Below are 24,467 nucleotides of genomic sequence, written 5' to 3' on the forward strand. Positions count from 1 at the left end.
GCTGTAAGTCTCCCAGCTGCACTTTTCTTTGAAATCCTGTGATTGAAATGGTTTGGGTAGATGGGAGGCTCTCCATTGGATTATTACATTTCAACTCAATAGAAATCTTTGTATGGAAATGGCTCAAGTCGCAACTGGTGACTTTAAACTAAGTACTTAATACATCTAAAGTGTCCAATTTATGTGACAATTTGAGTTTGTTATAAGTAGGTAAACCAATACTTTACATTCATAATATTACTAAGAAACCACTTCTACGGAACAGATGTGAGTGGAAATACTGTAGACCCAGCATCATATCCTAACAATGCAGCCGGTTTCCAGCATAAGCAGTTTGTTTGTTCACACTGTAAGCAAAACTTTCAGACCAGTGAGATTCCACAGTGGGTTGGGCTGTAGCGCTGCGCTGCAGAAATAGAAACCAAGCACCACAAACTCTATACAAGCGTAAAAAATAACACGATAAAACACAATAACCAAAATGTCATTGGACCACCATTTCATTGATTTTTCTGGCAGCCGGCCAGGAAAATGATCCCTTTTCAGATCCATTCGATGGCACTATATTTGGGTCTTGAAGCGAGAGGGTCTGGAGAGCGTTTGGTAATGGCACAGACAGGAATAGCAGGCAGAAATAGCTGCCCGTCTGACTGTTACAATCAGTGGATGGCTAACTGTAATCAGTGCCGCCAGGGCACAAAGCGAGAATGACGTTAGTACAAAATAACGCACATAGATCGCAAAGCATCCTTCTGTTGTTTGTGCTTTTTGGGGTCCGTCCGAAATATGACATTCAAATTAATAAATGGCCGTATGTTAGAGCAGATATTCCTGGATGTGTCAGAGTGGGGGTGGAATTTGTTGGTTGTTGTACTAGAAAGCATGTAGTACTTTGTCTTTTTTTAGGTAAAGGCAGAAATCTAAGTCACACTGCAGACATATTATTTTTGTATTTATTTAGTTTCAAAGTACAAATACTACAAGATACATTTACTGAAGTAAAATGACATAATGTATTAAATCTTGTTTTAAAGTAAAATCCTCAAAAATGTGATGATTTTCGATGCTTAAAACAAGCAAATGGGGTTCAAGCAAAACTATATTCATTAAACTCAAGTTTATTCAAAATAAATTTTTCTTGTAAAATTGCCAGATAGTCAAATTTAAAGACATAAAGGAACAGTTCACCCAAAAATGACAACTGTGTCTTCATTTACTCACCCTCGAGTTGTTCCAAATCTGTATACATTTCTTTTTACTGATGAACACAGAGAAAGATATTTGGAAATGTAACCATACAGATCTTGATCACCATTGACTACCGTATAAGGAACCATGGTGATCTACCATAGTGATCCATAAGTAAATGTATCCTTATTTAGGATCGTTTTGGAATTTTTATATTTAAAAACAAAAATACTAACTCTGCCAAATAGTAAACATAAAGAAAAGCAAAATGTTCAAATTGAGGAATAATTTTTTGTATAGTCCATATAATAATTGTAAAAGGGCTATGCTTTTGAGACCTTCTGCTCCAAGAAAAGCAAGTGACTTGAGCAAGTGTCCAATCTCTTGAACAAAAACAAATGAGTCATTGCTTGTAAACCAAGAGACCCTAACCTTTAAAGGGGTCTCAATTCACACAGAATGAAGGATGGGCGATGGCCTGTTTGTGCATTTGTGTTAGGATGCAATGCTGCGACTCTGCAGCTGAATGTCAGCATTAAAGCAGGTGGAGATATTTAGAGAAGGTCTGTTAGCAGTCGCCTGGTGAGACACTCTGCCACATTTCTGTCTCCATGTGCAAGGATGACTCATCCCGTGCTGCTTATCAGGAGTCTTTAATCTTCTTAAAGAGCCCCTGTCCTCTGATGCTGCATGGTCTGCCTTTTGGCAGATTTGATGTGTGATTTCATTATCAGTAGCATTCATGATGAAAAATGTATTGTGAAGGGTTTTGTTATGAAGGATCCCTTTTCTTACACCGTGTGAAAGGCCTGTTATTTCTCTGAGGGGGAATTCACTAAGACCGTATGACACCTGCCGATTAAATGTGCTGTCTGTGTTGTTTTACTGTCTGATTCTCTAACAAATTGATGCAAATTGGGCACACAAAAAGGTTTTAAGTGTTACTGTTGGTGTTTTTTAGAGTTACTGTAGTTAAGTTTACCGTTTTATTCATATTTTAAATTAGCTTTTATTTTTCGCGACAGTGGCTCGACTGTTTAGTGAATCCCCCGTCTGAGTTCTCAGGTGACTTTGATCACATCACAGTACACATGAGCTCTGGGCTTTGCATGCTATCACGCTATCTTCCTTTCGTCATTGGGTTTCACTTTAAACCATCAGGAGTGAAATGAACGTCAGATTCTGAAAAACACAGAAAGATTTCTAGGCTTAGTCGATCAGCAGTTCCCTGAGACCTAATCTAAGGGCAGCAGGAGGGGGCTAAAAGCTCGAATTTTTATAACACATCTTTCCTGGATCTTTCCTGGATACTGAGCCAGTGTGCGGGGAGATGAACACGAGCAGGCTTTTAGCAGGAACCGATGCTATCTGTGTAACATTTTCATTTATTTACAAGGTTTGTTTTTTCACTCTTGCTTGCACTTGGGTTTTTACAGTGGGAATTCGATTGACGGGAGTAGCCTGTTGCGTGTCTGTTCAGTATACATAATGAAAACTGACTGTATCATCAGATAAAAAAATGAATTGCCAATTATAGTACGCCAGTTGTAGCATAACTGGAGCTCTTTGTGCAGACATGATGTCATTTTTCTTTAAAACTCATATCTTCCTCTTATTTATTTTACACAGTACGTTTCCCTATGAGAAACACTATGAAACATCATATGTTCCACTTTACACTGAACTCTAAGATACATACAGCAGAAGTGACTATGCATGCCAGTTTTCTTTTAGTCTTTGGCAATGTATTATAATGGCATATTCCAGGAGTCTGAGAAGTTTTGTCTGATTTCTCATTTTGATTCAACTGTAATTCAATATGAACAAGTAGCTTATGTTGAGTTAGTCTGCGCAACAGGTGAACTGTGAGATCGTAGCCAGAGAAACTATTCTCAAATGCCATGTTGGCGAGGAGCCATCTTGACGGGTCACTTTGAGGTCACCCTGCAATGACATCTGGACACAAATCGAGAAATTCCTGTGGTCTAGACCACATCGCACATGCCAGTTTGAACTCGGCCATTGTTTTTCAAAGCCATCTTCTTGTTTCGATTGTGCTGTCAGGAACAACGCAAAGGTCTGTTTATGCTTTAATGCCCTTTCGCACAAGTATTATCAAAGATTTTTCAGCAGGTGCTTTTATTAACGGTAGATATTTAGCTTTGATCTTTCATGTTGCACCTCCCCTTGTTTACCAACCAATCAGTCATCGTATTGTATACACTGTTGCATCTTTGTGTGTTTTCCCAGCACCTGCGATGTCACAGGCCTTTTTCTCTCCGCTTTGAACACGCGCCCCTTCCCTCGCCGTGGCCCTCTCCCTCCTCCTTTCTTCCCAGTGTTTCACCCACAGCTGTTTGTTTTTGTCACCCAATTTGCAGATATTATGTACACAAGTAGAGCTTTTGTTCTAGTCGTCAAAGCTGTCCTTTATGCGAATGTGTAGCGGTGCATGTTGAGGATATTCCCTCCTATCTCTCTCTCACCCGCCAACACTGTAAACCTAAATGTGGTCTGTTTAAACATCTAAATGAACTTTTTTGGGGGGGTTTAGATAAATATCGCTGCTTTCCTTATGAAACCTTGTATCTCCATATTTCGTTTTTTGCCATTCATTTTTAACATTAGTCACCCTTTATGTTGGTCACTGGTTTTGCAAATATCTAACCATTGAAACGTATTTAAAAGCGCTTTTCAAATTTGACATCACAGTATATATCACTTAAAAAGTGTTTTTTCCTTTTTCTAAAACAGCGATTGTGGACTGTAGATCTTAGGTTTCGGAAAGGATGATATTTATGTTAATATGAAAATAATATTCATATATATATATATATATATATATATTATATGACAAAATAACACTTTAAACTTACAGTGTGATTTAAAATTTAAGATGAATTTTAAGACATTAATGTCTATAATGTTGAGAAATTCGATCGAAGCACATTAATACTACACATATGATATTATCGTAAATATTTTCGTGTCAGTATCTGGTTGTTACTCCAACATAATGTAGTACGTTGTGTTTTTCACAAGTATAACGTTTTGCCTAAATAGTTACAATGGTTACAGTCAAAAGTTCGTACAATTGGATTTTAGGCCATTCATTGGCAGAAAAAGAGAAAACAAAAAAAGCTAAAGATGAGTTTGTCTGATTTCATTATTTATTTATTACATGATACCACGATAATATGGATCTGGTGAATTATTTTGGCCACGATAATTATGTCATGTTATTCAGATATTATGGCAGTCCTAGCCTGTGCACAGTTAGCTAGGTCAGAAGAACCCACATTAACTTCAGGTAACAACCACACAAATAACCTCACATCCCTTTGATGGATTTATTCTTGCGCCAAATGACAGAAAGTTATCGTAAGTTTCAGGTTGTTGATTGGCTACCATTAATTCAAGTTCCTACCGTAGGTTTTGTGAGTGCTAGTGTATGGTTGATAACGCCTGTTACCTGAGAAAACATTTGACTAGAGTCAAAAAGCATACATGACGTGTGACACTTTGTTTTGGTTTTGAAATGACAGATCCCAGAGACAACTGTATCATGTTACCCATCAAGAGAGCTGCTGGTTATTGTCCATATTTAAGGGTCAAGGTCAACGTAGCCTTTCTTGTTAGGACAGCTGTAGTTAAACACAATAGATCTTTCAAGTGCAGGGTATATAGGGGCAGTAGATGTATGGCGTGTTTGTTTTCTCAGCTGCTGTATTGAGCCTCCAGATTACAACAGCTCCAATCTACATTCAGCTCTGAGAGCGATGGAGGTCCTGCTGTAATAAAAGTGAGAGAGAATGAAGGAGCAGGTGAATGATGTCAGTATATGGGGGTTACGATAAGATTTTGATAGGAAGTGTAGTAAACACACTTCAAGTACAGCTTTGTTATGGATTATCCTATTATAGTTTTCACACTATGTATTTCAGGCATAGGGAGTTTTTCCAATTCTTCAAATATGACAATACTTTCACTGATCCCAAATGAGACGAGGTTATAAGAAAACCATTGTATGGCGTGAATAAAACATTGGATGCTTTGTTGGTGTAACTAACCCAATGTAGCATTACTAGCAATCCATTCATTCGGGGAGGGATTCTTTGCGTGTTTAACGTATGAAAGACAGGAAACCAGTGTTTTTTTCCACAAACAATTGCTTACAATTGCTTGCAATAAGGCTAAAACAATTTGTAAAAAAAATACTCGGCTCTGAATTTTCGACACGGTTGTCTAACCTTGAATGCTTGGAGAGCCGTTATAGCTCAGTCTCTTGTGATACCAAGGCAGAGCGTGATGCGTTTGTGTTTACATCCTTAAACTTTCCGTTATCAGCCCTGCGGTGGAAAATGAAAACATTTACCTACTGGCTGGCATGGATCGACACGGAGTGGAATGATTAGGCAACGATTCGGCGCGATGGTGTAAAAGCGCACTTCATGTAGGATTTTTCTACGTGTGATGCTTTCCCCTCTATTAACCCTGCAGCCTCTCCCGTCAAGGTCTTTTTAGCGCAGATGAGGTAATGTTGTGAAAACAGGCGTATCTGTTTCACTAAGTGACGTCTCATCGACTTGCTGTCTGGAGCGGTCTGCTTGATTACGCACAGGTATGGATCACTCTGTACTCCTTTTTCTTATGAGGGCCCAGCCCACAGACAACATAATCTGAGACTAGAGACTAAACCGTACAAGGAGCGAGTCCATCACCTTGAGCTGCGCCTTGAACAAGGACAGGGGACTTCTAACGTCTAAATAGGGGTTTATAGATTTTTTTTAACCAATGTCCTTTGCTAACATTGAAGTTGCTGTTGGAGCTGTGGTTACGGCCCTGTGATGCTCATACGGGGAGTGCAGGTATGAGTGGCAGAACGTTATAATATTTTTCATATAGTCAGAACAGAAAATTACTTTACAAACAGTTTTAAATAGGTGACAACATTGTGAAAATTTTATGTGACCAATGCCCTTAAACAGTACAACCTTTTGGATGGACTGTAACCCTGTCACTCAGTTTTGTTTCATTGGTTTAAAATAAAAAATGGCGTCTGCCGTCACTAAGGACAATGTAAGTCGATCCTGTTCCCACATTAATTTCCTGTCTCCTTTTCATTCTTTCTGTCCATTAAAAAGCAGGGACCCCCCTAAAATTGAACCTGCTGTTCCTAGTATTAAAAGCTTGGATTGCTAGGTATTGTCAATAATCGTGAAAAACCACGATCATTGATATTGTATTCATTCTATACATATGATAATATCTTAAATTATGCAATGATTTAACGTTTTGCCTTAAGAGCAACTATGGTTACCAACTCTCTCTCTCTCTCTCTCTCTCTCTCTCTCTCTCTCTCTCTCTCTCTCTCTCTCTCTCTCTCTCTGCCTCAAAATAAAATATTAATTAGATTGATTTATTTCCCCAAAAGTAGCAATACATACCGTGATAATATTGCCACTGAGATTGTTTTGTCCACGATAATAATGTCATTAAAAATCTAATACCGTGACAGACCTCACTGCCTATAGGTTTGGAGCTGTTGAACTCTTGCTCCTATTACAGTCAGTGCTGTGGATTTAAAGGGCAGACCCTCCCTCACATGATCTATAATTCACAAAAGTCTCGCCTTCCCCGTGGCGACTAGAGAACCCCGATGCCACTGAAACCGAGAGGCTTATATGACCTGAACTACAGAGCCAATGCGCGTTCACCGCCGCGTGTCATGTGTTATCATTCAACGTCCACCGATAGCGTGGATACCCTGAGATCTGCTCTGGTGTTTTGACTCTATTGAAAGTCCGCCCTGAGGCAAACTTTGCTGGTGGGAAAAAAGGCTTGATAAAGATAATAAGGGAGGGAAAACAAGAGAAAAGGCAAACGTAACCCAAGTACCCCGGGCAGGGTGTTACGCCGCCTGTCAATGCCGTAGTGTGTTTTTACGAGGCTGTGGTCAGACAGCATAAAAAGCCCAGCAGTAGTAAAACTGCCACAGAAATCACACTTGGTGTTTTAATAATGCCACTCAGGCACAGACGCTTGTACAAGAATAACAGCGAGTGAATGGCGTGCATTCTGACACACAGGACCCTCCACAGGGCTTTGAGGGCAACAAGGCGTGAAGTTTCATAGAGACGATCTCTGTTTCCAAGGTTTTCGCTTGACGGTGGCAGATGAAAGCAAATCTTTTGAGAACTCCTCTTGCAGTAATTTGCGTCAGCACACAAGACTGTCTCCGAGTTTTTACGCACCCATTTGACTGTACTTTTTATACTCATTGCTTTGCTTTGTCCTTGTTACAAGTGCACTTGTGTCCTCTGAGCACAATACATCTTTGAGTGTTTAATGAGACCAGGACTGGGGTCCTAGAAGCCAACGTTAAACCACAATTTCTGCCTACGGGTGCCACATCACTGTGATCCATGACATTTGGGGCCCACAAGGCCTCATTTACCAGATTTTGAGTCAAAAGTTTTCACATTTAGTAAATGTGAGTGAAGTCGGTCCAGAAGACATAATTCTTGAATGTGTACTGAACTTTTACAGTCTCAGGTTCCTAATTGAATATTCGTACTGTTACCATGGAAACGCATGAACAATAGCAGGATGCAGGGGCCCTGGAGGAGAGCAGGAGCACTTTTCCACTGTTTTAAAGCATTTGTCACATATCCCATGTGTTTCGTAGTGAGAACTATTATGTGCTTGATAATTCAGTAACTAATGTAAAATTAACAGCATGAGAAGTGAAACGCATTTAAATTGTGACACCCAGTAACAGAAGTGCACAGAAAATCAGACAAGAAGAATTAGTGATGGCTCAGAGCACCTAAAATACACGTCTCCATGTCCATGGTTAACACTATGGAAATAATGAATTTCCCGTCTGTACTAACAGACCGAAGCACCTGTAGATAATATTTTTAGAATTTTATTTTAGACGTTTTCCAGACATTGGAAACGCACACATTAAGAGAACAGAAGGTTATGAAACTTTTGGCCTTTTTTTCCTGTGTTTGTGGAACATGTCACTGGTTTCCTGTGTGATTTAGTTTTTTCTCCAACCTGTCATTCAGTCCTCAAACCTCATGTCTGGACATTGTTACTCTAATTGTGTCCCACATGATGGGAATTTCCCCTGTACAGGAACGCACAGACGGCTGTAAGGTCCCCGCTAGGGTTTTTGAAACAAAAATACTAGTAATCTAATATTTCTTTTAGCTTCATCTTTCTATGGTGATGTTAAAAAAATCACCTTAACATTTTGTGTTTTTATTTCTTCTGTAAAACACAATGTACAAAAATGTATTGGTTGCTATTCTGTGTCATTTTCAAGATTCAGAACTTCAGAAGAATATACACCACTTTTAGGATGCTTTCTGTCAATGTGAAGCTCGACAGCTCCAGTCCCTATTTATTATCAAAATAGTTTCTACTTACTACACTGAAAATGATTTCAACAAAAGGGACCTTTGGTTCCACAAATGAAAGAAAGTCAAAAAGTATGTACAAATGATAACAGAATATTTGGGATATTTCAGGCAAAGTGTCGCTTTAAAGGCATGAGAAAGCAGCCGTAGATGTGAGCATTGCTTTGCCTGTAGCTCGTGGAGGAATAACGGTGACAGGGTGTGTCGTTCACTTTCCACAAGCAGAAACATAATCTCAGCACATATGAGTCACTGTTCTTTACCCACCACACTGTCCTCGTGCTATTTTCTTCCCCTTAGGAGATTGAGACTGTTGGTAAAGTGAAAAATCCTCTCTCCTCTGCACACAGCCTGAATGTTGTTTTTTTGCTTTCTTTGATGGGGTTTTTGGAGACGACGAAGTCCGTTATTAAGGATAATCTGTTAGAAGTGGCGGAATACTCCACAACAGAGTAGATTGAAATGGGGCAAAGGAAAAGCTTTCCTCAAGTAATCGAGCTTGATTTAAAAGTACATCATTTTTCATTAGGCTTCTCGTTCTGTTTATTTGCGTGCTGCTGACTTTTCCATGGCTTTAATGGACACGGCATGAAAAGAGTCTTTCAAGTGGTGAGAAATGAAGAAGGGCAGAGGAAAACCAAACACGGTCCCGAGCGCATGTGGAGGGAGTCTTCCAGTAGACTGGACATCCGTACTTCTCACAGAGGCACGTGTGATAAAGAAATAGTTTATCCACTTCATTTTGCTCTATCTGTATGTATGCTTGAGTTTGTTTTCGCAGTTGAGATGCTCACCCTTTCCTCCTGCTGAAATGACCAAAGATAACACTCTTGAACCTTTATCTAGTTCTTCACATCAAAATCTTCTCTTTGCACACACACTTCTGTTGACTTGTCTTTGGGTCAATGCACTGGATGGCAACCAAGTGATGGAAAACCCCGTTCTGCTTTTTACTAAGTGATGTATTGTGAGAGGGTGTTTCCCCCAGATAGCCGATCACCTCGCTTTATTTTATGCCCTGTTTTTGACAAGGCGAGTGGAGCTAGACGCAGCGGGTTTGATTGTTCACCCGCGTGGAAAGGTTTTTGTTGCCGTTTTGAAACAATTGCACATTCCCAGAGGCAAATTGAGTGTGGAGGAGGGTTTTCCTCTCCCCTTTGTCTTTTATGACTTTAAATTCCTCTCAGCTTTCAAGGCGGTGGATGCGATGATCTTGGGTGGGCCTGTGAATAGCCCCTTAATGACAGAACAGACGGAGGCGCTGCACCCTCTTATCGGGCGAAAGTGAGAACTTTTCTTTCCACCGCATTAAACCTTCACAGTGGATCTGAGCGAGGAAAACGGTTGACCCTTGCCGCTTATTCTTCAAAGCTGGGCGATTTTATTGGGTTTCTCACGGTCAAATTACTATAATTTTGGTTTTATTTGACGTGGTTATTTTGTCCCGAGTTTTGATTCTCTGAAGGCCTTGAATGGCCACAGAGCAGTCAAGAGTGAAATAGTTCCTTCTTTCAGTAATGTAGACAAATATAGTACTGAGTTTGGTTAGGCGGGGTGCAGCCCTAAATTTCCTAACCATTTTAGGGAAGGATATTTCAACGGATCAACTTGTTGATAAAGTGACGTCTGCAAGTAGTGATTTGAAAATGCTCATGAAAAAGATTGTTGCTTATTTCATTATAAGGCATTTTTACGTGTAATTGATTTCAAACAGTTGGAGCTTTGAATGAGAAATGTTCAGGCTAAGCAGCGGCTTGTTGTTAATTTTATGTATGTATGTATGTATGTATGTATGTGTGTATGTGTGTGTGTGTGTGTGTGTGTGTGTGTGTGTGTGTGTGTGTGTGTGTGTGCTGGGCTTGGCCGGAGAGAGAAAGGGAAATGGCACAGAAGGGAGGAGACTGTGCATCAGTGCTCTACAGATCCTGATGTGATAATGGAGTAATAATAGCAGGCCTGCCACCACCCATCTCCTACCACATCACTCTTTCTGCCAGCAATCTCTCTCTCTCTCTCTCTCTCTCTCTCTCTCTCTTTCTTTCTGTCTACGTGTCTCGCGCTCTCTTTACCATCCCTCTTTTCCTGTCTCCTTCTCCAGCCACATCAGTCTTGCCAGTTTGAGACGATAGCAACAGGAGAGAATTTTCAGTTGGGACTCCATCCATACACATTCACCATCTAATTTAAGGCACTTTGCATATAGGGTACAAAGAAATGGTGAGTGAAATTAGGTGTTTAACCTTCAGATAATGTCAACCCCATTCAATTGTTAAAGGAAATATTAGAGATGCACCGATATATCGGCCAATAATCGGTATCGGTTGATAAAAGCGATTTTTCACCCTATCGGCTGATAGTTTAAAAACAGACGATGATCAGGGACGATCCTGTCAATCAAAAGGACAGGTAAAATGCAATGATTTTGTGCTCTGTGGATATATCAAATGTTTAGAAACATCACCAATTTGATTTTCAATATAAATAGGTGTTAAATGAATTAATTACATTCAGAAGTTAAGAAATATTAATTTAACCTTTAGAATTTAGTTAATCCGAGTTAACAACCAAACTAGCGCTATCGCCAGAAAGCAAAAGATTTTCTAAGATTAGATCAGGTTCAATTTATATAGTATTTTGACTATACTGTTTTATTTTCTAGCAATATGTTGCAATATACAGTACAATACTATTAATTAAAATGTGTATGATAAATAAATTAAAAAATACATTCTAGAATAAGTGGTGGTGTTGCAAATTTAGCCTAAATTAAATCACTCTGCAAAGGCTAGCAAGTGTGGAAAAATGTTTTAAGATACGACTGATGAGTTTAATGTTACACAGTAGTTATATTTCAGATTTTTATTTCTAATGATTTTAAAACATGGGGCACTAAAATGTACAGTATTGTATTACGAAACATTCTATCAGGTCAGCATTTCTTTTTGACAATTTCACTCTGACTCACTTAGTGCCTTTATAAATGTTTATCCACAAACATTATGAGGCTGACTCATACATTCCTTCAAAGGCCAGCACAATTTTTCTATAATCTCATGGCAACGCACGCCACATGAGGCTTTTCATTTCGACCTGTTGAAGACTGCTATGACTTGCTTATTTTTCATTCTTCTCACTTGGAATATGAGATTTTAATAACTGAAGGATGGGTGAAGACAATAGCAAGCAGGCTAAGAATAAAAAAAACACTATCCCCGAAAATATAGTAACCATTTCATGCAATTGTTTAGGCTTGATTTCCGTACTGCAAGAGGAGACTAAGGCATTAGAGCATCTTTCCCAAGCTTACTTCCCAAAGAGCTCCTGTAAACCATTATGCAGACTTTGCTTTTCGGAGAAAAGTGATTTTCCTCTTTATTTTTCGTTTAGTCTAAAGAATTTCAGAGCAACATTGAATAGAGGAAACATTGAGGGAGGGGTAATATGGGTATATGTTATTTCCACTTCCCGAATGCATTTTGCATTGAGTTTCGACTCAATATGTGCTTCTCTATTCCTGCTCAGCTCTCTGATACTCTCCAAAGAGAACGCTGCATGAGCATTGATTTACCCTTTTGTGAATGTCATTTTTAAAGGCATCTGGAATGTTTCCTTAAAGTCTGTCTTAATTTGTTAGATTGCATGAGATCACCTCTTTTATCATGATTATGATTCAGACTTGTGAAAAGTATGGTGTAAACTGGTGTTGTCATTCATCCACACCTGTGGCGCCAAATTTATTCGCAGAGCATGTGAAATCCAGTTTAAACAGGCACTTTACACGGAAATCGTGTAAATCCTTCTGATACAGTAATTGGCATCGCAAACACACCTCTTCTGTATGCAGATTGGATTTATCACTGAATGCAATTTACTTACAAAACTCAGCACTTGTCTGCCGCTATCAACAATAACAAAAAATTAAAGAGACCATTTCAAAGACTACTAACTACTACTTACTACTAACATGTATGTGTTTAGGTAAAATGATTATTTTTGTTTTATTCTGTGAACTACTACCAAACAATATCTGCCAAATTTCAAACAAAAATATTGTTTCTTTTTGCATTTATTTGCAGAAAAGGAATAATGGATAAACAGGTCAAAATAACAGGAAAGATGCTCTGTATTTTGCAAATATTCACTTTTAAGAAATACAGTACAAACATACATTCATGTATTTAGAAAAAGTGTAAAAAAATGTGCATGTGATAACCTTGATTTGTATCACCGTTTTCATGTCTTGTCATGCTGTCAGTCTTTCACATTGCCACTCTTGAGATTTGATTTTGCTAGAATTTCACAGACCATACATATCTAGAAATTCTAAGCAATATCACTTTATATTTAATACATGGTGTCTTAATCGTTCTTTTGCGTTTGTTCTGTTTCAGTTGAATCCAGAACAGTTGGTCCTGCTTTTGGAGTTTCTTTTAGAAGAACCAAAGCTGAGCCTATCCTGCCTAAGGCATCTCCATAACACGTATGGTCTACAGGCCCGAGATGCTGAGGTAAACAACACTCCTATATATTTACAGTACATATAAAACGATTTGCCTGGGCCTATTTTGTCTACTTTTTTGTGGTCTCATCAAGTATATTGAATCTTTAGTTAACTCAGTTAGGAAACAACAGACGGTTTAACAAGTAGCTTTGGTACCATTATAATATTCAGCCTGATCTTATGGAAATTTGTAAATATTTCACGAGGTGGCTAATTTGTACGAATGTGCATGATGTAAATCGTACAAAAATGTACGATTATGGGAGAAAAGCAATACTGAAGCTTAAAATAATTGATTTTAAGGCTAATTCACACTTTTCTAACAAACACCAGCACACCCTGACCAACACCAGACGCAATTGTTGAATCAGTGTGAATTTGCCTTTTCCCCTCACCTAATATGCAGAGACAAGCATAAGTAACGTTGCCCAACCTAGCTAACTCTTTTTGCAACCCCTTTAAAGACTTTAGTTCAGTGAAAACAATCATTATTTTTGCACATAATCCATTTGGCGTCGTTTCATAGAAAATCTTCCATACTGTATAGCCGTTGAGTAGAAATGACATCTTCACAATTGATTTATTCCACAATTCCTTCGTTTGTTGGCTGTTTCCTCCTCCACCTTTTCAAATATTGACTTAGGTGCAGGCTGAACTCATTTGCCATGTCTCTAGCAACAGCTGAATAAAAACCCAATCCAGCAGTCTTATCATTTTTTTGCTCTCATACGTTTGTATACTGTAACACTGGTACCGCTGACATTTACTTTTTTTACCCCGGGGAATAACTTGGTTTTATTTATTTTAATTAATCTCATCATTTTGTTCTAGATAGAGAGGTTTCAAAAATATCATGTCTACTTGAATTCCCTGAAACGTAATCTTGCCTGGCCGTATCAGGAGAGAGCAAGAGACGATATCTGATTATAAAGAACGTTTTCATCCTTAGACTCTAACTTGGAGAATCGTCTTTAACCAATCGGTAACCTCTGTGGTATTTACCTCCTGGTTCAATTACTGTCCCGGCAGCCAATTAGGCCACTTTGTGATTCTTATTTAATTCAGAGGAGGCCAGCTTCTGTTAGGGAGCAAAATTTGGCAGGGCAGCAGTGACCTACAACAACGTTCCTTTGAAATGAAGCACTATTTGGCAGGACAGAAGATGTAAGATAATATGGAACGGTGACCACAGTAAGACCCAGACTACCGCAGTTAGTTTCAAACCGGGGCCCAAAGGGAGGATTTCATCAAGATTTTCCAGGAAAAACAAAGGGCCCTCTAAAAATAAATCGGGTTATTACTACCACAAGCTCCTCCCTCCATCCTACCGCTCTTGCTTGCTTTTCTCCCTCACTTTTCTTCCAGACAGAATTAATTCTCATCCCTGCAAGCTGTTTTTACCCCCCTGAAGTGATGTGGCCATTTAGCGTTTTTTTCTCTCTCGTACGTCGACGCTGACACCTAATTTTCATGTTTTTAAATAGAAGCCGATCCTTATTAGCCATGCGTAATTATTAGCTCTGCGTGAACATTGCTTTAAGGTCACAATAAAAAAAGAGGTGTGGTTGGCGCCGCTTAGTCTGCCCGGGTCCTGACTGGGTGTTGTTCGCACACAAAAAATGAATCACGGCTTTTCTATGGATATTTCATAATTACTGGTGCTTGCTTAGTATTGCTCATGCTCGGGATGTGGGATTTGAACAAACCCTGACCTAAGTGTGTTCTGCACTACTTATGCTATGGACATCAATCATACCTCAATCCATGTGGCTTGTCGACGAGGGGTGTGCCATTACTTTTCTAAGAGATCAGACGTGTCATTTTTGTCTGGCGGATGATAAAACGGGTTGAAAAAACGTACATTTGAAGAAGGGACTCATATCTAAGGACCCACAGTAGTAGAGACTTTAAAGGTGGCTAGTCTGACCACCAATGTGCTAGCAACTGCATAGCAACCATCCACATATCCATTGGTTAGCATCTGTAGATTGACTGTAAGATGACAGAACTGGTTTAATTAATAAGTACGGGTCAAAATCCCCTTGCACATTATGTCACTTCACAACCCTGCGTATGAGTTTTAGAGGTGTTTGAAGAGTATTTGGATTGGATTCCGGTGAGATTAGATATGCCAGTCAGGAGAGAAGAGCACTTCTTTCTTTCACTCCTTGGCACGGTGTGTATAGTGCGTATGTCGTGCGAGCACAGGCAAAGCATGGGGGCTACGTGATGTGGTATGCTGTTACATGTGAGGACTCGTGCGTGAGTACCATCTGTCGGTCAGGCACACAGAACGTATTGTATCACAGCAAAGCTCGGCCACAAGGTTCGCACGGACCATCAGCCAGAAAGTGAGAGGTTGTAAAATGTGTTCCTAAAGCCGTATACAGAACAAAAACATAAGTCGTAATATGGGCTGATGAATGAGATGCCTGATGGTGACACCCACCCATTACAAAAGCCTTTTATTGGCCTCTGTAGAGGAAACCGAACAATAGTGAACGGTGTGCAACTGCGTCAGCATGAAATGCAATAACTACCAGGTTTCATTGTGATTTTATTTTTTAAAATGCACATTAAAGAGATAGTTCACCTAAAAATGCCGTCATCAATTATTCACCCTCATATCATAAAAAATCTGTATATGACTCGGTCTTTTGAAGAACACAAAATTTGGAAGTTCTTTCTTGTTTTTGTGTCCATACAATGGAAGTCAATGTAGGCCAGAGTAGCATTAGTTTACGGTCTTAACACTTGGAGTTAAGCAAACATATTTGAGCATACTACTTTGAGATGAAAGAGAATAAAAAGATCATCATTTATCAAAACGTGTGAGTCTGTAAACACTGCATCAATAATATTTTCAGATCATGATCCGGATCTCAACATCGCATTATATCGCCCGGTCCCTGCGGTTTTCCAACCCATATTTAAAACAACATCACAAATGTTAACTAAATAAACTACTAATTCTCCACAAACTAATCGTCCACATGTGCAGCACGGAGGGCAGCATGACCCACCCTGAGCATTACGACTTTAGTGGGTTTGAGAGGCTAGAGCTCCTCACATATTCTGAAATATTGAATCACTGGTGATAGATGACCCGATTAAATCTGGTTATGATGGAGCCTCTGCGGTCCTGCCATTTATTACATCAGGAAGCCCACGTAAGACCGCTTTAGTCTTTATATCCATCTCAGTGTGCGCATAATGCCACCATGTGTCCAGCCCGGCTTAACTTCCTCCAGAAGGCACATTTTTCTATATTAGCACGTGCACGTGACGGTTAGAAAATGCTCATGTTCGTGCACGGTTACAGGTTTGTAATGTTGTAATAGAAATGACGTTTGTCGGCGTGCCCTCCCCTGTGCCCCGTACGGACCCAGCAGCTGTGAAGGGGATCAGAGTTTAGCTACATTCCTGGGGAGACCCCTGAGGCAGGACAGCTGCAGTGTGCCTTCCCGCGTATATCCCTCTCTCTCTCTCTCTCTCTCTCTCTCAAGAGACGCAGTAATTACACAGCACATTCCAAAATGTATTACTGCGGGCATACATGAACATGCACACAGAAATGCTCTCACGGATGCATGGTGTAATCGGTGATGCCCGGGGCATGTTACTTGAATCTAGCATGGGCACCAGGGGTCACCCGATGAGGCATACTGACCACTCATTTAAGCTGGGCTAGTCAGTTTCGTAGAGGCTAGCAGTAACAACGCATGAAAAAAGATGCAACTCTTCCTTCAGAGATCTTTCGAAAGCCACACCTCCTCATTCACCAGTGGGACTATACAAAGCACATAACGTCGCAATATTATGAACAACCGTTGACCCGGGAGTAGCGAATGTCTTTAATGACGTAGTTTGATGTATTTCCAAGTGAACAAAATGTCAAATGAGAAAAGTAGTGGGTTTATGAAAAACATTGTCACGTCATGTCACATCCATAAAACTGGCATTGCCCCCCGCATCCTACGTTCGGAATATGCATGCATCCTGTACACTCGTATGTCATAGGACAATACCAAATATGGCAAATACAGCTGCATAAAAATTTTGACCATTATCATTTAATCAACATTTCTAGATGTATTGTGGCCATTCCAGACCAGTGTCAACAAAATCCAATTATTAAGTCATCCAACAACAATGCGAAAGACTGAAAGCATGACAAGACACATGAAAATTGTGATAAAGTCAAGTTTATCAAACTAAACTGATAAACAATTTTTTTTAACTTTCCATAATGATCATAAAGTGAATATGAAGGACCTGTCTTTTTGCAGTATTTGAGGTCTGAAAAAATTCAGCGCATATTTTCTGTTATTTTGACCTGTTTCTCCAGTTTTCATTTGCTGCAAATAAATGCAAATATAAAAAAAAGATTTAAAGAATATATTGTTAGTAGTTCACAGAATTATCGAAAACGATAATTAAACACACACCTATAAAAGGGAAATAAAAAAACTAAAATATGTTTGAAATGTTCTCAATTTACTTTTTTTTATTTGTTTTTAGTGTGAATACTAAGAAGACATCAGATCATCTGGACAATTCAGTTTTTCCACTCACACTGCTCAAATCTTTTCTTCCCATCAGTTTTAATGAGTAAGACACCTGTTGCTATGTGCAAAGTTTATTGAATTCCCCAAGTGTCCTGAGGTGAGGTTAATGTAGGTCAGACTGTCTGAGTGAACGAAATGTCTTCCTGTTGTGGGAGTTTAGATTAGAGAGTCACAACAGCCACTGTTTCATCAAGTCTGCTATTACCACACCCTGCCTGGAGTAACCTTTCCACACACACGCGCAGTGCTTTCTGCTTGTGTCGGCACACAAACACGCAAGGTCTGTTATTCTGCGTGTGCATGTGCCGGATCTGCCCTATACTGCTAATTAAAGCCTGTGTGCTTTTCTAGCATGTGGCCTGGACTGTCGTCACTGTGGGTTTCGGGTGGTTCTGTGACCCTGCCGGGAATTCTGGTTTTTGTGTGTGTGTTTAGCACAAACTGAGGTGCTATAATCTTATTTATTTGTCATGCCAACATATTTGCTACAGCTAGTAAGGTCTAACGGCAGTCAAGGACGGGGGGAGTTAAAATGCCATTGCTACTATACATGTGGTGACATTTAAACATGTTGCTTCGATATATAATGATTTGCGATCGGAAGGTTCCGTTTCCTGAGTAAGTTCACACCTTGTCTTAAACCAAACATTACACATTACAGTACACACACTTTCCCCCAACCTTACTTCATTAATCATTAAACCGCCTGCCACCTTCGGGCCCTGCGATCTCCCATCCATTCAGCTTCAATTAAACCCCTGCTGTGTGTGTAGGGGGGAGAGAGATAGAGGGAGGTGCTGTACAAAGAGAACGATTTTATTAACGTTTTATCATTGTCATGCTAATTTAGTTATGATGTATAGCCCACCATGTCACCATCAGCAAAAACAGAGAGAGAGAGAGAGAGAGAGAGAGAGAGAGAGAGAGAGAGAGAGAGAGAGAGAGAGAGAGAGAGAGAGAGAAAGTTCAAATACATAAAGCAAAGGTGTATTTACACTAGATAAAAAGCCCCCATAGAGGAATGTGTTATCAATGGACTGTTTCTCAGAAATATACTTACTGGGTAACATCAAAGAGTTTCAAATAGATATTGTAGAATATGTGTGTGTGTGACAAATGAAATCAATCAGACGACAAATGTGATATTTCAAAGGCTACTAGACGTTTTTCGTGAGGTTTAGGGAAAATCCCATGACTGGGTACAGGAGGAGCGTGTCTATATGTCACTGTTTGTGTGAGTGCTAGAGGGTGACGGAGCCAGTCAGTGATCTCCCCGCTCTGCTACACTAACACAGCCTCCGTTTATACGAGAGAGAGAGAAAGAGAAGTATGTGCCAGAGTTTCATAAGTCTTCAGAAACAGATGCAGATGTTACACTCATCTATCAGCTGCTTATTTACTTATACTTATATATTTCCTTCTATATTTCATGTCTTTATGCTTGCCTTATCACTAAAATACACAAAAAAACACCAGATTTCTTATGGTGATTCCTGCAGGCGGTGATGTAAGATTAATGTTAGAGCTGCTTGTTGTATTCACATTTTCTCTTTCTCATTAGGTGAGACATCGCTGGTGTGAACTGGTGGTCAAGCACAAATACACAGCGGCATACAGAGATGTTGAGCAGTTTCTGATCCATGACCAGGTTTATCACTCATTTTTATATTTATAAGTAACGATGGGAATGGTGAACATTTAGAAATTCCAATTTAGATATAAGCATTGTGAATAATTCTTAGTTCTTTTTAAAGAATCATCAAATAATCGAGTTTAACAATTTTATGCCATCGGCTTTATAATTTATAAACACTACACTATTGTACTTGTGAGTACAAACTCATCAAACTATCATTTTTGTTTCATTCTGTGAACTACTAACAATATTTCTAAATTCCAAAATTTTAAATAAACATATTGTTTCTATTTGAAGAAAATGATAGCTGCAGAAACAAGTCAAAATAACAGACCGCAAATAATGCAAGTTTATATTCACTTTTAAGAAACACAATACTAATATTTGTAAGTGTTTAGGAAAAGTAAAGAAAATGTCTTTCACATTGCTTTTGGATGATTTTGTCACTCCTGAGGTTTGATTTTGTTGAAAAACAACAGACACTGGACTTGAATGGCCACAATACATCTAGATATGTTGTTTAAATGACAATTTGGAATGGTATCTTCATTTTTTACGTGGCTGTATATTATTTCTAAACCTATATATGCCACAATTATACTTTTGTCTACAACATTAATTTTAAACGTTTACAAATCTACCTCGAGATTTGGTAACACTTTACAATAATGTTCCATTGGTTAACATTAGATAACAGTAAACAATTGAGTTTTTCAGTATTTATTAATCCCTGTTAATGTCAGTTCATGCCAATACAGTTATTCATGTTAATTCATGGAACTAATAGTAAAGACGTTTGATTTTAATGTATCAGTAAATGCTGAAATGAACATGAACCAACACTAAATGCTGATTTTATCAGGTTTATTAGTTCATTTTACCTAATGCATTAACTAATTGTTAACAAACAGCACCTTATTTTAAAGTGTTACCCAATATTTTTAAGATCAAAATACTTATTTTGTAAAGTGTTTCAAACCTCCTGAACAACAATGTACGGTGTATAAACTGTTTTTATATTACATTTAATGCGTTAACTACACATGCGATCATTCAATAAATGAGTTACTCTACAAGAAGAACTAAGTTTCATGCTTTAGTTCCTGTATTTTTATGAATAATCAGTTTAGAAGAAGAACCAGTTCTCCATTCCCAATCTTACTAATACGTTAGGATTCAAGATCACGGCAAGATGTCTTAAAATGTGTTTGTGTGCATAACAGGCCATGGGTGTGTATTTATATGGTGAGCTGATGGTCCAGGAAGATGCTCGGCAGCAAGCTGTAGCACGATACTGCTTATCCATCATTAAAGATGACATGGACCAATCAGCACGCAGCGTTGTGGAGGAAATGATCCTCTGAGCCCAGGCAAATAAGGTAGGGCTCATTATGAGTATCTTTTGCCTTTTGTTAAATGTCTTTGTACGTACAATATTTTGAAATTCAATATAAACCATGCCATTTGAAATATGAGAATGCCAGGTTAGGACTAGAAAAGAGCTTTGGAAATAAAAGGAGGTTCCACAGTCAACTCATGCTGTCTCAACATACACTGTCAACAGATCTGAATGTTTGAGTTATGTTGTATCCTATTACTTGGATATTTATGGACACCTTTGATAATAAATCTCATATTATGTAAGTTCTTTGAAAGAGCTGCTTATTTTAGAAGCCACTGTGACCCTAGAGATGCAGAAGGCATAAAGACGTTTTGTTTTTATCTCCCACATTATTAAAAATCCACTCCCAACATTCACATTCTTCCAGGAGCGCCCTGCTTCTGCTGCACTCTTCCAGGAAGCTCTTTGAGATCTGTTTGTAATATGATGAATTCGGAATGTGCTCCTGGAAAAGATAGAAAAAAAGTGTCAGCAACTCTTTTTTTTTTTACACACGGCTTTAAGAGAGAGATGGGTCCCTGCGCCCGACGGTTCACCTTTACATATCACTCTGTGAAATTCCTGCCTTCACGCCAGCATGTCATCCACAATGGAGGTATACCCGGGTCCACATAACAATTTGTAATTTGTCTCACCCTTAAAAGCTGTGCAAGACAGTTGACGATTATCACGAGGGGAGGGCCACTCTCCCTTTAGTTTAAAGCTTTCTATCTCACGAGTATTGATGCAAAGATATTATCCCATTTAACCGAGCAGCACGATACACAGACCACGACCGGAAGAGCTGCTAAATAGTTATCAGCCTCCGGAGAAATCCATTAGACGTCTTCCTCCAACATTTTTTGGTGCTTTTAATCCGCCGACATGACAGTTTTATTTGTTTTGGGACTTTGAGGAGACGGGTGACTTTTCCACGCCGTCGTGGTTTATGTCACTTGACTTAGATGAATCACAACCGTCGGAATGATCGTCCTGCGATTTGTGCCGTGCTAATGCAGCATTTTCATTCTCAGAGAGACAGTTTGTCTTCAGAGGGCAGCGTCTAGCCATCGTCAATAATTCTTTAGTACACACTGAGGCGTCCAAACGTGCCCTTAAACGTGGGAGGTAAATTCTGACGATAGCAGGTTAAACTTGTTGTTCCGAAGCACACCAGGCTGCTCATCACGTGAAGCTATTAAAAGTGAATAACGGTTGTGCTCATGTGCCTGTTTTCCTCTTTAAGATGCATTGAAAACAAGAATCCTGACAGATGTTTTTATAGGACATTTTCATTGAATTGCACTTTAAAAGTTCTCAGAAGATGAAAACCATGGTTCAAGCTTTTTAGTCACACCCTGTTTACAGATTACAATCAGACGCAGTAAAAAAGAGAACTCTTGAGAAATGTGTCCGGGCTGAAATTTCACCGTGTTCTTATAAGAGCACAGGGAGGGTCGGGGGCAGCGGGGCTCGGAGGCCTGTGAAATCCGTCTTGATGGGGATAATGAGGGACATATCGCCGAGCCAGCAGAGCGTGCTCAATCGTAGGAGACCACGAGGATCTGCAGGTTTTGCCTTTCATGTAGCTGGCTGTGTGGGTTCCTGGCGTGCTGATTTGTGACTTAAGATAAAAATCACATTGCCAGGGATTACCACACAACCGCCGCTCGGACGGCTGCTATGGTAACCAGAGGCACAGTCTTAACGCAGCTTGAGAAAATAAAAGACTACACAGCTTTCTCCGGGGCTTCCAGCCGGATGACACGAACGTTCCCCTGCCGGAGAACGGCGTGGGTGAGAGAACGGGCATGCGGAGTCTCTCAGAGCAGGTGCAGAGCTTAGCTGATTGGTGAACAGTGATTTATCTCTTTGTTCACAGTGGCTAAGTTCTGCACCTGATGAGAGCATGACAGATGGAGAGAGACCTCAGGGGAACTGAGGAAGTGCTTTTTTCTCTTTCTTTCATCTCGCTGGCGATATAAAGTGCAGAAAGTTTACCTGTGAAATGCATGAGAGCTTAATATATGGATACGGCTTGAGTTAGTAGGGGTGTCTGAGTTTGGAGTTAATGCTTCCTCGACACCTGTTTTAGTCATAAAGGCTTTTATCGATATAATCTTTGCTAAATCTTTTGCAAAAACATTTAACCAATTACCTGAGCCGCACATACAATATGACATACCACTGCAGAACATGCGACAGGCTTGCTGCGACAAAACGGATAAGAAAAAAAGTTGACATAAATGTTTGAGATTTATTTAATCTAAGGACACAAATACGTATGAATGACCATCAATGGAAGAGTTATTTTTTGCAGCCAGATGGTGTAGATGTGTCATCTACAAGCAGAAACAAACTTGCTCATTGTAACAAGTCAAACCGCCACCTCTTGTTTTTCAAACCCTTATTTCTGTCTCGCAGGCACACAAGGACATTTGTCATTAAAGCATTTTTCTGCATATACCTGTGTGGTGCTCACACATCCCTCCAATCACACTGAGAATTGATTTATGTACTTTGAGGCTTTTTAGCAGTAAAACAAAACTTCGTCCTAGCAGTGTATGATGCGGTTGCCCTAATGATCAGATTGTGCGCTTTCTATCACGAGTAGCATAACAAATGATTTCCCAGAGTCCTTGGAATGGCATAAAGAAGAAGAGGGTTTGAGATGGTGGAGGTGTTTGTAATAATGATCTAGGCTAAGGAAGCTCACCCATATTCTTCCTGAATCTTCATGTCCTAATGCCGGGCCACAATGAACAGGATAAAATCCATTGGAATTCTGAGAAATGCGTACAGAACACGAAGCAGAACAAAGCACAGCTGCACGGACCAAAACATCTGCCTCCAAGAGCTGTAAAAAACAGACCCACTTTTAGCTTTGATGGGTACAATATGAAAGACAGCAATAGAGACAGGAAGCACTGTGCTTAAAAGGACCTCTGCAGATTGAGTTAGCGGACGACCAGCCGACCGAGCAGACCGAGTTCTAAGTCGTGACAGATGTACGAGTTAAATATGAAGCCAGCCATGAATGACTATATTTAGAAGCTGTTTAAAGATGCATTACCATCCAAGGCTAGTAAAAATGGAATTAGTTGGATAGGCTGTATTTAAAATGTCATTAGGGGATATTTGGAGGGAAATTAAGTGCTAAGCACCTTCAGCTGAAGCGTATGAACCTTGTCTGAAGCTTCCATCAAGTTCTAAGAGCGGAGTATGTGTGAGAAATAGATGGACCTGGCCTCCCGTGCCTACTGAGCTGAATACAGTACTGTAGAAACACTGGCTCAGTTCAGCAGGAACAGGAGTCTGGTCCACAGGCCCCCCTTCCAGATCCAAAGACCAACGTGTAGATCAAAGCAGGAATGATTTCAACCTTCGCTGTTGCATCTGAAACAGGATGTGTCTGTTCTCTGCCTCAGTATATTATTCGGACTATCTTTGGCATTTATAAAATGCAAAAAACAGGAGGATCTAAACAGAAGAAAATAAGAGACCTTCACTTATCTTTCAAAACTGTTTGTTATAGTTTCCAAGGACATTTATTGCATCTAAACCTGTATTATTTACTGTAATGTTCTTTTCAGAGTGTAACAAGCTGTTTTAAACAAATATTGTAGAAGGGTATACTGCATGCTCCGGTGGATCGGAGTGGATGATCACATTCTATAACTTGATTGGTAGTAAAACATTTGTCAGGAACACGAACAAAGGCATATTAAAGGGATTGTTCACCCAAAATTGACACTCGAGTTGC

General features: G+C 39.5%; 1 protein-coding gene across 1 annotated transcript in view; it reads left to right on the plus strand.

Moving 5' to 3' along the window:
• Nucleotides 1–24,467, plus strand: part of aopep (aminopeptidase O (putative)) — a 62,142-nt gene that overhangs the window by 36,780 nt on the left and 895 nt on the right. Inside the window, exons 14-16 of the mRNA XM_079466877.1 lie at nucleotides 13,010–13,126; nucleotides 19,249–19,335; nucleotides 20,547–20,702. Coding sequence (XP_079323003.1) covers nucleotides 13,010–13,126; nucleotides 19,249–19,335; nucleotides 20,547–20,687 — 345 coding nt within the window. The 3' untranslated portion in view covers nucleotides 20,688–20,702. The remainder of the gene's footprint in view (nucleotides 1–13,009; nucleotides 13,127–19,248; nucleotides 19,336–20,546; nucleotides 20,703–24,467) is intronic.

This window comes from Barbatula barbatula (assembly GCF_947034865.1).
Source record: "Barbatula barbatula genome assembly, chromosome: 11".
Taxonomy (NCBI): Eukaryota; Metazoa; Chordata; class Actinopteri; order Cypriniformes; family Nemacheilidae; genus Barbatula; species Barbatula barbatula.